General features: G+C 58.3%; 1 protein-coding gene across 1 annotated transcript; it reads left to right on the top strand.

Moving 5' to 3' along the window:
• The first annotated feature begins 5168 nt into the window (after positions 1-5168).
• Positions 5169-15272, top strand: SLC35D1 (solute carrier family 35 member D1). Its single transcript, XM_040611193.1, has 12 exons — positions 5169-5374; positions 5810-5843; positions 5928-6014; positions 6220-6287; positions 6623-6694; positions 7377-7445; positions 7770-7872; positions 8388-8480; positions 10725-10792; positions 11114-11192; positions 11867-11949; positions 12732-15272. The coding sequence occupies exons 1-12, from the start codon at positions 5178-5180 to the stop codon at positions 12838-12840; spliced, it is 1062 nt and encodes a 353-aa protein (XP_040467127.1). The 5' UTR covers positions 5169-5177; the 3' UTR covers positions 12841-15272.
• The last annotated feature ends 516 nt before the right edge of the window (positions 15273-15788 follow it).

Raw genomic sequence — 15788 nt, 5'->3', positions numbered from 1 at the left:
ACCCCTCTGCTTGTGCTGGTGGCCAGCTCACCCCAGGATGCTATGGGCCACCCCTCTGCTTGTGCTGGTGGCCAGCTCACCCCAGGATGCTATGGGCCACCCCTCTGCTTGTGCTGGTGGCCAGCTCACCCCAGGATGCTATGGGCCACCCCTCTGCTTGTGCTGGTGGCCAGCTACCCCCAGGGTGCCATGGACCACCCCTCTGCTTGTGCTGGTGGCCAGCTCACCCCAGGATGCTATGGGCCACCCCTCTGCTTGTGCTGGTGGCCAGCTCACCCCAGGATGCTATGGGCCACCCCTCTGCTTGTGCTGGTGGCCAGCTCACTCCAGGATGCTACGGGCCACCCCTCTGCTTGTGCTGGTGGCCAGCTCACCCCAGGGTGCCATGGACCACCCCTCTGCTTGTGCTGGTGGCCAGCTCACCCCAGGATGCTATGGGCCACCCCTCTGCTTGTGCTGGTGGCCAGCTACCCCCAGGGTGCTACAGGCTACCCCTCTGCTTGTGCCAGTGGCCAGCTACCCCCAGGGTGCCACGGGCTGTGGAGTGGTGTGGGGCCAAAGGGGCCAAGGCTGCAACAGTGCTCCCCAGCCCACCGGTGCTCCCCAGCCCACCAATGCTCTCCATCCCACCGGCTCCCACCGCCGCTGCAGAGCCCGTGGCTGCCTTTCTCGTGTCGGTTGAAGAGTTAACCTCAATAACAGTGTTAACCTCATTAGACACTGCAACCACAGGAAACACCGCAGCCCCGCTCACCACCTCTGTCGGCGCAGAAGGAAACGTATGGGAACATCATTTCCCTCCTCAGGGCACGAGAGACCCTTCCTCTGGCAGCGCCAGCCGCGCTGGGCTGTCGTGGTCTGGGGGCTTCACCACAGCGAAGAGCCTCACTGTGTGCTGAAACTATAATGTGACTAGGTAATGCATATAGAAACACAATACGTATATGATATATGTAAATATATAATACATATATAAATTGTGTAAATATATACATATATATAATGCACCAGTATGTGAGGTTATGCACACCCTGAGCAAGGTCAGGGGGGGTTTGGTGGGGATCTTGGTTTCAGCATATTACAAGTGTCTGTAATGCATCGTCTAATGCAAGCATTTGTATTATCTATGGAGGACACTGTTGGGAGGTAGTGAGGGGGGGTCTCGCCTTGCGGGTGGGCTGTGCTGCCGCTTGGGGGTCCCCATGTCGGGGGAGTTAGCCCAGGAAGGCCCCCAAGGGAAGCCCAGTCCCTTCTGCAGGGCTGTGGGGCAATTGCCTGGCTGCTGGGGGGGCACAGCTGGGGCCAGGGCTGCACAGCTGGGGCCGGGGCCACATTGCAAGCATGCACATCTGGAGCCAGGTTATGGCCTGGCTCTGGGGTGGCACCGGGGGTGTGCACATCTGGAGCTGGGACAGCACCAAGGGCAAACACATCTGGGCCCAGGCAGCACACCTGGAGCCAGGGCAGCAATGTAAGTGCACACATCTGGGGCCAGCACAGCACATCTGGGTGCGGTGCAGCGTGCCTCCAGCCACAGCGCGTGGGGGCTGCTCCCCAGCACCCAGCCAGCCTCGGGGCCTTCCCAGGACGTGTCGCAGCCCCTCTGAGCTGCTGGTTCCCGTATTTCCCAGACCATCAGTCTGTTCTGGTGCTAGTTAAACTGGTGTCTCCTCATCTCTTCCAGGGCCGTGGCGAGCTGGGGCTCCGTGCACCAGGGCCACCAGCCCTCGGGCAGAGGGCAGCAGCCGAGCGCTCGTGCCTGGCTCTTTCTCGTGGCTTTCTCTTTGCCATGCTCAGAAATCCCGGCTGCTTTGGCCTTCCTCTGAGGCAGGTTACGCTGCCCCAGCTTCCCAATCCCGTCACCCCTCTTACTCCCTTTGGAGGTCTTGGTGATGCGCTTAGATCCTCCTGACAGCCCAATGGCCAGAGGTGGAAATACCTTGCCAGCGTTTTGCTGCTGTGGAGAGAGTCCCTCCAGAAGCTGGCATGGCACAGCATGGCATGGCATGGCACAGCACGGCATGGCACGGCACGGCATGGCATGGCACGGCATGGCATGGCACAGCATGGCATGACACGGCACGGCATGGCACGGCACAGCATGGCATGGCATGGCATGGCACGGCATGGCATGGCACAGCAGGCTTCTCCAAGCACCAGGCTGGTGCCTTCAGCACTCTGTGCCCATTTCCCTTGGGACCCAGTGTGTTGCCCAGCCTTTTTCCAGCCAAATGCCCACCCGGCTGATGGTCCCTGTGGCATGCTGGCCGTGCCCAGCCCAGGGCTGGGATCAGCACCCCCTCCCTGCCAGTGCTTTCTCCCGACCCTCAACCTGCCTTAGTCACATCAAGCTCTTGCACCCCTTCTGCCACGGCAGCACCCATGTTTTGGGGGGCACCTGCTAGCCTTGAATTCAAGCGGCCAAGAACGTACCCAGGGGCGCACGGGGCCCGCGGCACCCTGCTCCCACCTCTGCTCTGGCATTAACTTTCCCGAGCAGCGCGGCCGCCCCTGCACAGGCGATTGCATCTCGCAGAGACTTCCTCGTTGGCTGCCGAGACCTGCCCTGGCCCCCGCGCCAGCCCCCCACCCACCGCCAGCACCCGGGGCTGCCGCATCCCTCCGCCGCCTCCGCATCCTGCAGACCTTCCCTCCGCCTTCACCCCAGGGGGTACCAGGCTCGCTCCCCACCCTGGGATGCACATGCCACCCCGGAGTCATCACCAGTTTGGCACCGGGGAGCAACCTATAGCCCAGCTGGTCGCCAAATGAGATTAAGATTTAATTTAACATTTGTTATCTTTGGTGGGTCGCTGCTGGCTGGGTAGAATGGCTGCGGTGAGTCAGAGGCGTAGTTCAGCAGGAAGGAAAGGTCGGGCCAGAAGGGGCTGCGCTGCCAACAGCAAAGCGCCGGTGCCGTACCAGAGCTGCGCTTGGCACAGGGGGCACAGGGGGCACGGGGGGTGGGGGTACGGCCATCCTGGGCACACAGCCCTGGGGCAGGCGCCAGTCACAGCCCCTTCTCACCCTGCCAGCACCATCACAGTGCACCTCCTGCCGCCACCGACCCAACCCATTCCCCCGGAGGGTGCACGTGTTTGACGTTAAAACTGCCGCGGTGGCATTTGTGCTGTGGGTGCTGCACCCGTGGGGGCTTCCCTGAACCCTGCAGTGGGCTTTGCTGGGGGGAGGGCAGGCCTGGGGAGCGGTGCTGCTTGCGTCAATCCCACTGGCACCAGAGGCCAGGCGGGATTAGGTTCCTTGCTGCTCTTGGAGGAGTAAATATTTCCAGGTCCAAGCCCGCGCTGCGGCTCGATAAGGAGGGACAGGACGTCGCACTGGGCAAGGACGGGGATGCCAGCGAGAAGAGCTTTGCTGACTGTGGGGTCTGGCCAGGCTAAAAGGACATCTGAGATACGGGAAAACTGTTCCTGGGCTTTGAGGTGGTGGGTCCTTCCTGCAGGCTGGTGTGGGCCATGCCAGGAACAGCCCCTGCTCCTGCTGTGGCTGCCGGCTGGGAAAAAGAACTTCTGGGCGAGGGCGAGCGTGCCAGGGCAGGCGGCAGGTGCCGGGGTGAGCGGTAGCTCTGCCCGTGGGGCCACCGGGCCCCTTCCATGCGGGGGCTGGCTGTGCCTGGGCAGGCCAGGACGTGGCGGGGGGAGAACTGGGGATAAAACTCCCTAGAAGGGGACGTGTCCCCTGTGACCAGCGCCATGGCCAAGGGCTGCACCCCGCAGTCACCTCCTCCTGGCGGGAGTGACCCCGCAGTACCGAGTGGGGGCTCATCCCACCCTCCCTGCACCCAGTCCGAGAGACCCCTGCCCCCTCCATCTCCCCCCCGCCCCAGTGCAGCATCTCCACCCACGCTGGCTTTGTCCCTCCAGCCACGTCCCCATTCCCCCACACCGGGGTGGAGGGGCTGCAGGGCACAGCCCCCCCCGGCTGTCACCGGAGGGGCCTGCCGTCAGCCCCCAGCCCCATGGCACAGCCCCACAGTGCTGCTGGGGCTGGGGTCCACGGGGGCAGCGGGCAGCAGCTACGGCAGCAGCTACGGCAACAATGACGGCTTTAGCCGCATGTGCTGGTTCTTGTTTGCCAGCGGAATCCTGAACAACGCCAGGTTTTCTGATGTCACCCATAGGGTGGTGATTTGCTTTATTTGGGTTTTTTTTCCCCTCCAGGCTGCATTATTTGGGGATTTTTCCATTCGGCAGAATGTGGCCCAGCAGGGGAAGAGTAAAATGCGGAAAGGGAAAGGTCTGGTGCCAAAATACTGCACGCTGGGTCACCCAAAAGCAACAGCCTGAAGGGTGCTGGGCCCCTGTGTGTCTGCACCCCCAGCCTGTGCCCCCCGCCCCTGCTTCAGCTGTGGGGAGGGAGGGACACCCCTTCCCCCCATCCCCCCCCCCAAGAAAAGGCAAGTGTTGTGTGGACTAAGTCCATGTCTGCAAGTTGCATCGCACTGCACTGCATGCAAGTGTCCCTTGCCCCTGCAATGCCCCCCAGTGCTGCCCCCGCGGAGCAGGCCCCTGTGCAATGCCCCCCTGCCAGCCCCCTGCACGGGATGACCCCCCGCTGTGCAGTCACCCATGCCCCCTGTGCAATGCCTTGCCCCCCTGCCAGACTGCTGCCTGATGGCCCCCCTGTGCCGTGCCCCCCGACCCCTGTGCAACTGCCTGCCACGCAGTGCCCCCATGCTGAGCCCCTCTGCAATGCCGTGCCCCCCCATGCCAGACCCCTGCGTGACCCTCTCCTCTGCAACGCCCCCCTGCGCCATGCCTTGCTAACCGCCCCCCTCCTGTGCGATGTCCCCCCCCATGCCATGCCCCCCAAGGCCGGACCCCCACGCAGTGCCCCCTACGCCAGACTCCTGCGCGGTACACCCCCGGGCCGTGCCCCCCCCAGCTCCCCATGCAGCACCCCCAGCGCAATGCCCCCCGTACTGGATCCCTCGCCATTCCCCCCACTAGACCCCCGTGTCGTGGCCTCCCCGTGCCAAGCCCCCTGTGTAACGTCCCCCCGCTACACCCCCGTGCCAAGCCCCCGTGCCGGGTCCCCGCCGTTAGAGCCCCGTGCCGTGACCGCCCCGTGCCGCGCCCCCTCGCCCCGCCCCGCCCCCCGCCGGCCCCGCCCCCGCCGGCCCCGCCCCGCCCCCGCCGGCCCCGCCCCCCGCAGCCATGTCGGCGGCGCGCAGACGCCCGGCGGCCGGGACCGAGGGGGGAGCCCCCGCGGGAGCCCCCGCGCCCGGCGATGCGGAGCGGGGCATGGCGGCGCCGGGCCTCACGCTCTGCCTCAAGCTGCTGGCGGCGGCCTTCTACGGGCTCAGCTCCTTCCTCATCGTCGTCGTCAACAAGAGCGTCCTCACCACCTACGGGTACGGCCTGCGCCCCCCCGCCCCGCGGGACCCCTCGCCACCCCTCGCTCCTGGGTGCCGTGCGCCCGCGGGGGCCCCTCTGCGTGCGCCCCCGTTCGTGTTTGTGCGCACCCCCCTTGGGTGCTGTGTGCCAGCGGGGACCCCCCCTGCACGCACCCCCCATCTGTGCCTGCCCCCCCCTTGGGTGCTGCGCCCCAGCAGGCGCCCCCCATCCTTTGGGGCTGACCCCCGTGCGTACCTCGCCTTTCCCCCCCCCGGGGCGCGTTGCACTGCCGCCCCCCCGTGGGTGCCCTTCCTCCCACGGGGACCCCCCAGAGCTGCGGGCTCTGCAGATTTGGGGGCCGGGGGCCCCTCCCCACGCACGCAGCGGGGGGCACGGCTGCCAGGCACCCCCCACCAGTCGGTGCCCCACTGATGTCTGCTCTCTGCCCGCAGGTTCCCCTCCTCGCTGTGCGTGGGGCTGGGCCAGGTGAGTGGGGCCCCCCCCGTCCCCTCCCTTGACCCCCATGCGGGGGGCACTGGGCTGACCCCCCCCCGCCCCTGCTCCTTGCAGATGCTGGCGACAGTGGCCGTGCTCTGGGCGGGCAAGGCGCTGCGGGTGGTCAAGTTCCCCGACCTCGACAGGCACGTCCCCCGGCGGGTAAGCGCCCCCCCCCCTCCCCCCCCCGGGGGCACCGCCCGCACCGGCAGCAGGAGCCCGCGGCTGCGGGCCGGGTGCGTGTGCGGCCGAGGGGGGGCTGTGCGTGGGGGCTGCGGGCGCCTCTGTACAAGGGGGTGCTGCAGGGGAGCGCCCGGGCACCCTCCGGCCACGCACGCCGCGGCTGAGCCCCCTTCTGGTTTTCTAGACGTTTCCTCTACCTCTCCTGTATTTCGGGAACCAGATCACAGGACTGTTCAGCACAAAGAAACTGAAGTACGGAGGCTTTTCTGTACGGGGGGTCGGGCGGGGGCTGCTGCCGGTCCCCGGGCTCTGCGGGGTGTGGGTGACCCCAGGCAGCTGCTCGGGGCCGCCCGGTTCCGCTACCCACGCTCCGGGTGCCTGTTGGCTGATGCTTCTCCCCGGGTGGGGTCGCGGGGCTCAGCTCTGGTCCTCACCCACGGGGGGAGGGGGGCGCCGTGGCTGTCCCCGGGCAGGTCAGGCACGCGGGAGTCACCCCGTTGCCGTGTGGGAGTTGCTGATGCTCGACTGGGGGTGGGTGGGTGGGGGGCGGGGGTCGCCTTTTCACCCTGCTGATCCTCCCCTCGCAGCCTGCCCATGTTCACCGTCCTGCGGAGGTTTTCCATCCTGTTCACGATGTTTGCTGAAGGATTCCTGCTCAAGTGAGTCTCCCCAGCCCCTTCGGTGACGGGGACCCGTGTGAGTTACAGAAGCCCGAGGGTGCTGGAAGGACCTGTGGGGTGTGAGCGAGCCGCCGTGCGCTGGAGACCCCTGTGGCCACGGCGCTGGGCTTGGGGCGCAGGGGTAGGCAGTGGGGCTACTTGCCTTGCCCTGAGCAGCCCCTTACCCGTGGGACAAGGTGCCACGCGTGGCTGCCCGGTGGTGGTGGAGAGGATGCTCCATCTGTGCTTGCAGCAGCCTGGCTGTGCGGTGCAGGTCTGGAAGCGGAGGGTGTTGTGCCTGTCCGTCCCCGGCATGCCTGGGTGCCTGTGGAGACCCCCAGACTGCCCCCGCTGCGTGCTGACAGCCCCCTCCCCAGGCTGGTCCCTGCACGGTGCAAGCGCCCCGTGCCCAGCCGAATCCCGCTGTGCAGCAGGCAGAGTCTGCATGAACTTGCACCTCATCAATGCTAAGTTGTTGTTTATTTTTTTTAAAATCACAGAGATAATTGTCTAAAAATGCCTTGCTTTTACTTGCTGCTTTTGCACGGCTTGGTTTGCTTGGGGTGTTCCTCCCCCTGCCCCCCTGTAAGTGCTGGGAGGAGGAAAGGCTCCCCAAGGCGATGGCAGTACGGCACCGGGGATGCAGCTGTGGGTGATGGTGTGTCCTCCTGCCTCTTTCCAGGAAGAAGTTTTCTTGGAGCGTTCAGATGACGGTGTTTGCTATGATCATCGGGGCATTCGTAGCTGCTAGGTGAGCTCCCGGTGTGCTGTCCCCTCTGCTGTGTCGCTGAGGGGTCCCTGCGCGGGCCAGTGCAGCTGAGGCGAACCCACTACCACCCTATGTCCTGAGAGGAGAGAGAGTAAATGCTGATTTTTACAGATTTTTTTTTTTTTTTTTACCCTCAGACATGCTCTCTAGTAGGAAAGAATGTTTTACTGACCCAAATCCTAGTCTGTCTTCCCATGATTAACTTTTTCTGACAACTTAAAACAGAAGGTGGAAGGAATCTTGCCAATGTTGTACTCTGCACAGCTTAAAATTTTAACTTAGGGTTTTTTTTTTTTCCTTCCCCAGTGCTGACTTGGCATTCGATCTGGAAGGATATATTTTTATCCTTATTAATGATGCCTTAACAGCTGCAAACGGTGCCTATGTGAAACAGAAGCTGGATTCAAAGGTAGGCTGACCTTCGGCTTCGGTCTGGGCACGGCAGTGTTGCACTTGGCTTGGCAGCGACTAGGGAGGGCGAGGGGGTGAGGCTCACCCGGTGCTACCCCGTCCCGCTCCCAAAATCTCCTCCCCAGAAGGTTTGGCAGTGCCGCTGTGCTGTGCTCGGTGCCAGCCGTGCCAAACAGCACCGGCCAGAGCTGTGCCCCCGTGCTGGTTACAGCCGCAGTCCCTTGTGACAGCAAAGAAACGGCATTTTGATTGATGGTGACCATAACGCCTGTTGCAAGCTCGTTACCAAGTCTGTTTATATATATATGTATATTAATATATTGTGTATATTTAAAAAAAATATATTACATTGTAAATATGTACATTTATATTACAAACCCACCCTCCAAGTTCTGTCTCCGAGAGTCCCACGTGGGTTTAGCTCACAAGACCCAGCCTTCAGTAGCAACATGAATAAGGTTTTATGTTCCTGTTTGGAACCAGCTCAAATACACAGATGTTTCTTATTTCTAGGAGCTGGGAAAATACGGTCTGCTCTATTACAATGCACTGTTCATGATCTTTCCCACCTTGACCATCGCCTACTTCACCGGAGATGCGCAAAAGGTACGATTCCTGTCCCCGAAGGCAGAGCTGGCAGCAGAGCTTACGGGCAGGGCAGGTTGCCTAATGAGCGGTACTTCCATAATGCACTCTTCTGTAACTCGGCCGTTGGATGTAAAATGGGAAACGGTCAAAATGTGAAGCTATAAAATCGCTCGTTATCTCCGGTTTGCAAACACGGGGGAGGAGGTTGGGGCGGGGGGTCGCTGCCTCCCCCAACCGCGTAAGCAGCGAGTAGCTGCAAGGCTTACGTTGGGCTTTCAGTCCACAGAGTTGCTCCATTCAACGTTTTTGTAATGCTTGAGGAATGGGGAAGTGTGAGAGCAGTAAGTGAAACCAAGTATTATTTAAAACAAAGGAGCTGAGTATTTTTAGAATAAATGAGTTTCTTTAAACTCCTTTCTGCCCTGTTGAATCGCTCTGAGGGTGGGTTTGCCTGTGCAGCCCCATTGGGGCACAGTGCGATTTACAGGCGGTTCCATGTAAGTGGAATTTATGTTGTATTATTATATTTTACATTGTTATATATATATCTCTATATTTAATAATTCTTGCACTGATTTGTGTGCAGCTACCTTGGTTGGCTCTCCTGAGCAGGAGTTCTTGCTTGTCACGCCTGCAGGAACGGGTGTCCCTCCCAGTGGGCAGGGAAGGCTGGAGGTGTTGCCCACCCTGTGGGTGCCAGCTGTGGGTGCCGGGGCCCCCGGCAGACACCCCTGTCCCCTCGCCCTGAGCCGTGGCCAGGCAGGGACAGCCTGGTGGTTCTCTTCTAATTAGGAGCTTAGTGCCCTGATGACGAACCCAGTAAGCAGTCGCTAAGATAATGAGCTGCGATTAGCGAGAAGTGATTGCATGGAGTGAAGGTAGCTCAGACCCTGCCCTTCATTAAGGGCAACTCAGTGGGATATATTTGGGGATAAAGTGCTCATTTATAAGCAGGAGCAAAATGTTGCTCTGTGCTGCACTGTGCAGCCTCTGTTCAGCTCATAAAGAAATTGCCTTTTTTTTTTTTTTTTTTTTTTTTTACCCTCCCCTGAATAAACTTCTTTTTCCCTGGCTGAGCTCCTGGCAGCCAGAGGCAGACAAAGATGCGCTCTGTTGGGGCTGCTGCCAGGAAACTTCACGGTTGCAGCCGGATGAAAAACCCTCTTGTGAAGGGCGTGCAGCTGAACGTGCCTGGGGTGGTGACGGCTCCCGGGGCGGGGGTGCATCGTGGGGGACCACGCTGGGGAGGGGGGGTTTGCACAGGAAAGCCTCCTGCCGCACTCGTGCATGTGGATGTGTTAAATCTTGTAGTTCATTAACGAGCATCAAAGGTAACGATATCTTGTCATGCCACACTTTGCGAGAGGCAGAGATGGGCGTGCTGGTGGTGGTGAGCAAACCCTGCAGGTAATTCCTGGGGACGAAGGGGGTGGGCCGCCTGCGGGAAGGTCCCCCCTGCCCCGGGCTGGCATTTCGTGTCCCTGTTGGAACTGTCCCAAGGGCCTGGCAGCATCCTTGTGCGCTTGGCAGCCCTTCTCTCCCCTGTGCCGGCCCCTGCCCTGCTGGAGGGGAGGCGGGGGGCGGGGGGGCAGCCTCACCTCCTTGCTGCATCACCGGCTGGTTGAGGTTGGCAGGGACCTCCTGGAGTCCATTTGGTCCAACCCCCTGCTCAGGCAGGGCCACCCAGTGCTGGTTGCCCAGGACCATGTCTAGATGGGTTCTGGGTATGTCCAAGGATGGAGGCTCCACCACCTCCCTGGTGTTACTTGGTCACCCTCACAGGGGAAAAAAAAGTGTCTTCTGGTGTCCAGAGGGACCCTCCTGGGTGTCCCACAACCACCCCCCCAAAAAAACCCCCAAACAAACAACAAAACCCAACCCACCAAAAAAGCCCTCCTATGAAATGCAGACTTCCTTTAGCCATTTTCTGGGCACCGTCTCCAGAGGTTAAATTCCCCTGGGATATGCTGTCTTGAGTGTTGCAGTTGGCAACGGAGGAGTTACCAGGAGGGCAATTCCAGCTGGAAAATGCCTTTCCTGGTTCCTTCCAACTGTGGGACTGTTGCTTTTTCCAGGAGGGCTGTGTTGGGCGCTGCTTGGGGCTGGCGGTGATGCTGATGCGGACCAGCCCACAGCGCAGGGCGTCACACCGGGCTGTGCTGTGTGTTTGTGAAAGCCACTGTCGGGGGTTTGGGGGTTTGTGTCTTGCCTTGCTGTGAATCACTGCACTTCCTCTTAAGTGTCGGGGTGTGTTTCTTGCAGGCGATGGAGTACCAGGGCTGGGCAGACACGTTCTTTGTCGTGCAGTTTACGCTGTCGTGTGTAATGGGGTAAGGATGCGTGCTGCTGCGGCGGGTGCTGCCTGGGCATGGCCGGCGCTTGGGTGTAGGGGAAGCATCTCTGTTCCAGAAGTTGTGCATCTTGGTGGCCTGAGCCATTCTGGGTTAAAAAATAATAATATACCTTCAGTCCCGATAGGGATGCCATTTCTGAGAGCTCTGGCAGGTGGAAACTATTTCCTACCCTGCTTCAGTGCAGGTTTAACCAAAAAAGTACCAATAGTGCACTAGAAAAGAGGGGAAGAGGTGGTGAGATGAGTGGCAGCGCCCGGAGTGTGTCCTGGAGCCAGATCTCCACTCTTCCTCCTGCAGGTTTATTTTGATGTACTCCACGGTTCTTTGCACTCAGTATAATTCTGCTCTTACAACTACAATAGTTGGCTGCATTAAGGTAAGTGGCTTTCTCTGCTGCTGGGCTGCGGCCAGCGAGTGGGGCTGGGGGCTGGTGCTGAGCGGCTGCTGTAGCTGTTGGAGGGGCTCCCTGGGCGCCTGGGCTGGCTCTGGGCAGCCGCTCGGCAGCAGCGCGGGGAGGGCAGGATGGAGGCCCTGGGGCTTTTGCTGTGTGCTGCACGGAGGGGAGGACGGTCCAGTGGGATGGGTTTTATTATTTATTTATTTCTGCTGCAGTCTGCAGCAGGGAGATGCTCCGTGTGTGTGTGGCGCTGCCTGCGGTTAGTGCATTTCGCTTCCTTGGAGCTAATGGTGTGCCAGAGGCCCAGGAACAGCCCCGGTCCTCCGGGTCACCTTTGCCCAGCCAGCCCGTTGCAAAGACAGATGGGTGCTCCTGGGTGTTACTCGGGGTTTTAGCGCCCTGTGGCGGGTGGCCGAGGCTGGTCTGCAGTCGAGGGAGAGCTCTGCAGCCGGCAGTGAGCAGAGCCCCTGCTGGGAGCGTTTCCCAGCAGCTCTGAGCCTGCCTGTTTGCAGCCCAGTATTGCCAGCGCTTGCTGGTTTCACCCTGCATCTGGGGGGTCCCGTTTCCATGTTGCTTTAATGCATGGAGCATACGCTTGTCTCGGGCTATATAGAAACTTGTGCTCCTGTTCCTCAATTCTTGTTCCTTTGCAGAATATTTTAATAACCTATATTGGGATGTTTTTTGGAGGAGACTATATTTTTACGTGGACAAACTTCATTGGTCTAAATATCAGGTAAGAACGTTGAGGGGTCGCAGTTTTTATTTTATAATTTGTAAGTGAAAATTGCTGTGAAACCAGAATGGTTTGGCTGGCTCCGTGCTTTTTCAAAAAAACCCTGCAGCTGGCATTTGTGCTGCAGCGGGAGCCGGTGCGGAGCTTCCCGACAAGCCAGGAGGATGCACAAGTGTATTTTAGCAGCAAACTTCAGTTGTTCTTAGAGTTGTGTGTCCGAACCATATAATTAAGGTAGCAAGAGAAGTCTGGGTTTGTTTTGTTTTGGTGGGTTTTTTTTTTTTGTTATTTCACATTTATTAAAGCACAGCTTTAGGAAGAGCCTTCTGTCTGCTCTGGGGTGTATTTCTGTGCTGTGAGAAGTCTCCCTGTCCTTGCCCTGTCCTTCAGCAGGATCCTTTCAGTGATGGAGCGGGTCCAGCACTAGCAAGCGTTTGGGTAGGAATTAAACAAAACATCTGCTCTTGGAGAATTTTCTTGCAAAGTGACGCTTCCAGCAGATCCTTGAACATTGGCATACCTGTTTTTTTGGTAGAATTATTTTTTGGTCGACCAATCATAAGGTTTCATCTTTTCTTTGGCAGCCAATGTTTGTGGGTGCCCAGGGTGGGTCTATACAGCGAATAGTTGTGCTGGTGCAAAGGGCAGCATCTGCAGGGGCTGCTGGCGGCAGGTTGGGGTGCCGCGCGGGAGGGAGCGTGCCACAGCATGCCGCAAGCTCGCTGTCGCTTCCCTGGCTTGAGCCAGGGTGTCTCATTCTCGTACCCGACCCTGTTTTGCAGTATTGCTGGAAGCCTGGTGTATTCCTACATCACTTTCACAGAGGAACAAATGAGCAAGGAGTCTGAAGCTGGCATCAAGATGGATATTAAAGGAAAAAGCTCTGTGTGACCGGGAGAGGCGTTATTTGGAAGCAAATATCATCTATCAGGGGCAGAACGCCAGGGAAGGAATCAGGGGCCTCTACCATGGAGTAACGGTGATGCTCTTAATTTGCACAATCTCGATTGCTGCCTTTACAAATTATTTGGAAGATAACTGACCGCACGGTGAAGAATACATCAAATTAAGTCTGATCACGAGGAATTAATGAGTTTCTAATCACGCTGAGATTTGGCAGTAGAGACCAGCTCAAGCAGCCTACACGTTTGAGTGGCGGAGGACTGTGTCAGCTCCGAGGGCCATACCCCAAGCATCCCCGGCTGCGTCTTGTCTCGGTGCAGCCACCAGCTGGGGACAGGTGCTGGGGCTGGCTCTGCTCCATCCCTCCTCCGGCCCGGTAGCACATGCTGCCGCTGCTCTGGGAAGGTGAGACGGTGGTACCCGGCAGGGACCTGGCCCCGAGAGGCTGGAGAACCCCCCCCTCTCCCCAGGGGAGAGGGCCCGAGAGCACTGGCAGTTCCCCAGCAAAGCTGCTGCTGCAGGATGCTCCTGGTTTGGGCCAAAACCTCTTTGCTGAATGTGCTCTCTGAACTTGTGTTTATTGGTTGGTTTTTATTGTTTTGTTCTGTTAACCCACTTTTAAAGCTGGGTTTCCCATTTTTCCTAAGGGCCCTGCAAACATCCGCCCAGCTCTTTCCTACCCTAGGTTGCTTTTACAAGGCTCAGGGCTGTTCCCACCGTGAAGGTTTTACCTGGCACGTGTAGGCTCTGCCGCACTGGGGCCGGGAGTCTTGGGCATGGGGAAAGCTGCTGCCCGTGCCGGGGTCCCGCTGCAGGGCACTTCCAGGGGGAAGAGCTGCAGGGTGTGCCAGAGACCTGATGTCCCACCTGCCACGCCGAGCCTCCTCCCTGTCTAGAAAATATGTGCAAAGTGATTTACCCCAGCACGGTGCACGCACCGGGAAGAGCTGCAGGGACCGGAGCTGGGCCGTTCTGGGTGGCTGTGAGCGCACCTTGTACCCACGCTGCAGCACCAGCACTTCAGCTTTGGCCAAGCCCTGTCTTGCAGTTCATCGTTTGGGTTTTTTTTTTTTGTAGTTTTGTTTTGTGACCTGTTAAAAGAACGGGACTTTTAATACGTCAGGCAGTGTTAACTGATCTTTTTTTAAAGGTTGTCTTACACAGCACTTCTTTCTGGGTCTGTCTTTGGACTGTCTTAAAGAAGAACTGTTTGTAACTTTGGTTAAAAAATACTGGTAAAACTAGTGAGTTTATCCATATCTTGTTTTGGTAACCAGGAAAATAGCTTCTCTAGACACTGTATTGTTTCTGGGAGATATTTGCTAAAAATGTAACTGCTGTTTGGCAAAGCAGCGGTTGTTTTTTTTTCAAGTACTCACTGGAGGTTGAGGTTTTAGTGGTGAGTGTTCCCGTATGACAGTTTCTGTAACGGTGCTGCAAAAGCCTGATGCGCTGGGAAGGATGCGGTGCGAGGCTGCGGGCCCCTGTGCTGCTGCCTGCTCCGAACTCCCACTCCTGGAGTCGTGCTGGAGCCGATGTCTCTGTATCAGAGCCGGGGTCTTCCCTCGGGGGGGGGGGCTCCCCTTTGGGGGCAGCCAGCTGCTGGGCTGGTGTGGCAGGGACTGGGGTGGGTACCGCACTTCCAAGGCACCCGGCAGTGCTGAGGAGCAGCCCTGCAGCGGGGATCCCCCTGCCTCATGCAGAATTGGAGGAAAAAAAAAAATAATTAAAATTCCCAGATCATTTGTATTGCTGCCTGAATTTCAGGAAAGCCTCGCACTGGCAGGCAGAGCTCTCCCCCCGCAAGGCTACATGGTGAATGATTCCTGCCGTGCAGCAGCCCCAGAGTGACTCCCACAGCTCCAGGCTGGGTAACTGGTCCCTGCACAGGATCCCAGCTACCCTGACTCCCCCAGTCCCACCTCACAGGTCCTTCAGCCAGGCCTGGGCGTTCGTCTCGCTTGCTTGAACAAAAACATTTGCAAATTGCTTCTTGCCACATTTGCTTGTAACTTCGCTGTGTTGAGACATTTGCGGTCAGGGTGTCGATTCTGTCAAAAGTGTTTATTTTTTTTTATATTTGAATCTACTGGTTAGATTTGTTGTTCAAATGGTAAAATATTTTTAAAACTTATTTTGTTTGTAACTGGGCACACTTTGGTGCCAGGGTCTGGATGGCATTGTATAGACTGGGAGAGCGAACAGAGTTCCTACAACAGTATTTTCTATGCTATTAATTGACTAAAATTTTTTCTATATAGAATCTATTTACAAAATGACCATTTTAGTGATTAAAGAGGTGACCTTTTTATTTGAATGTATGGCAGGCTTTATATGTCAGTCAGTATTGACAGCAAAAAGGATTTTATGTGCCTATGTATTTTTGCACTGGCTTCAAATAAACCAATGACCTTCCCTCCTCCCCTGCCTGCTCTCACCTGCTGCCAAGCGCTGGCCCTCGCTTCCCTGGAGCCGCAAGAAAAGGCTGGAGATGATGATGAAGCTGCTGAGGCCAAATAAAACAGGGGTGCAGCCAGGCTCCTCCAGCACCATCCCTTCTGCATCTCCTCTGGTAGGTGTGAAGGAAGCTGGGGGGGTGAGGGGGGGCTCTCAGGTTTTCAGCTTTATATAGTCTTTGAGGAAGGGAAAAGATTGTAATGGGGGGAAAAAAACCACCGCAAAAAAGAACTGACTAAAACCACCTTGTCCTTTGCTAACACCAGGCCCTTGGCCTAGAGTAACTGTTGAGTTGTAACGCTCAGCTGCCTTCCCCAGCGCTGGCCACCCTCCGGGCTCTCCTCTCCAGCCTCCTTTGCAAAACGCTGCCTTTACGTTAAGTATACAGCACCCCCCACCCCTCCCCAGGCTGCCACTCCACGTCCTGCCCAGCCCCTCTCCGCTGCTGCCTCGGGAGAGTCTTACGGAAGGAATGAAGG

Source organism: Falco naumanni, chromosome 11 (assembly GCF_017639655.2).
Source record: "Falco naumanni isolate bFalNau1 chromosome 11, bFalNau1.pat, whole genome shotgun sequence".
NCBI lineage: Eukaryota > Metazoa > Chordata > Aves > Falconiformes > Falconidae > Falco > Falco naumanni.
This window is presented reverse-complemented; position numbering and strand designations above follow the sequence as displayed.

Coding starts and splice junctions, on each gene's coding strand:
- SLC35D1 (XM_040611193.1), top strand. CDS start 5,178: ATGTCGGCGGCGCGCAGACGCCCGGCGGCCGGGACCGAGGGGGGAGCC. Junction 7,873..8,387: donor AACAGAAGCTGGATTCAAAG/GTAGGCTGACCT, acceptor TCTTATTTCTAG/GAGCTGGGAAAATACGGTCT. Junction 8,481..10,724: donor TCACCGGAGATGCGCAAAAG/GTACGATTCCTG, acceptor TGTTTCTTGCAG/GCGATGGAGTACCAGGGCTG.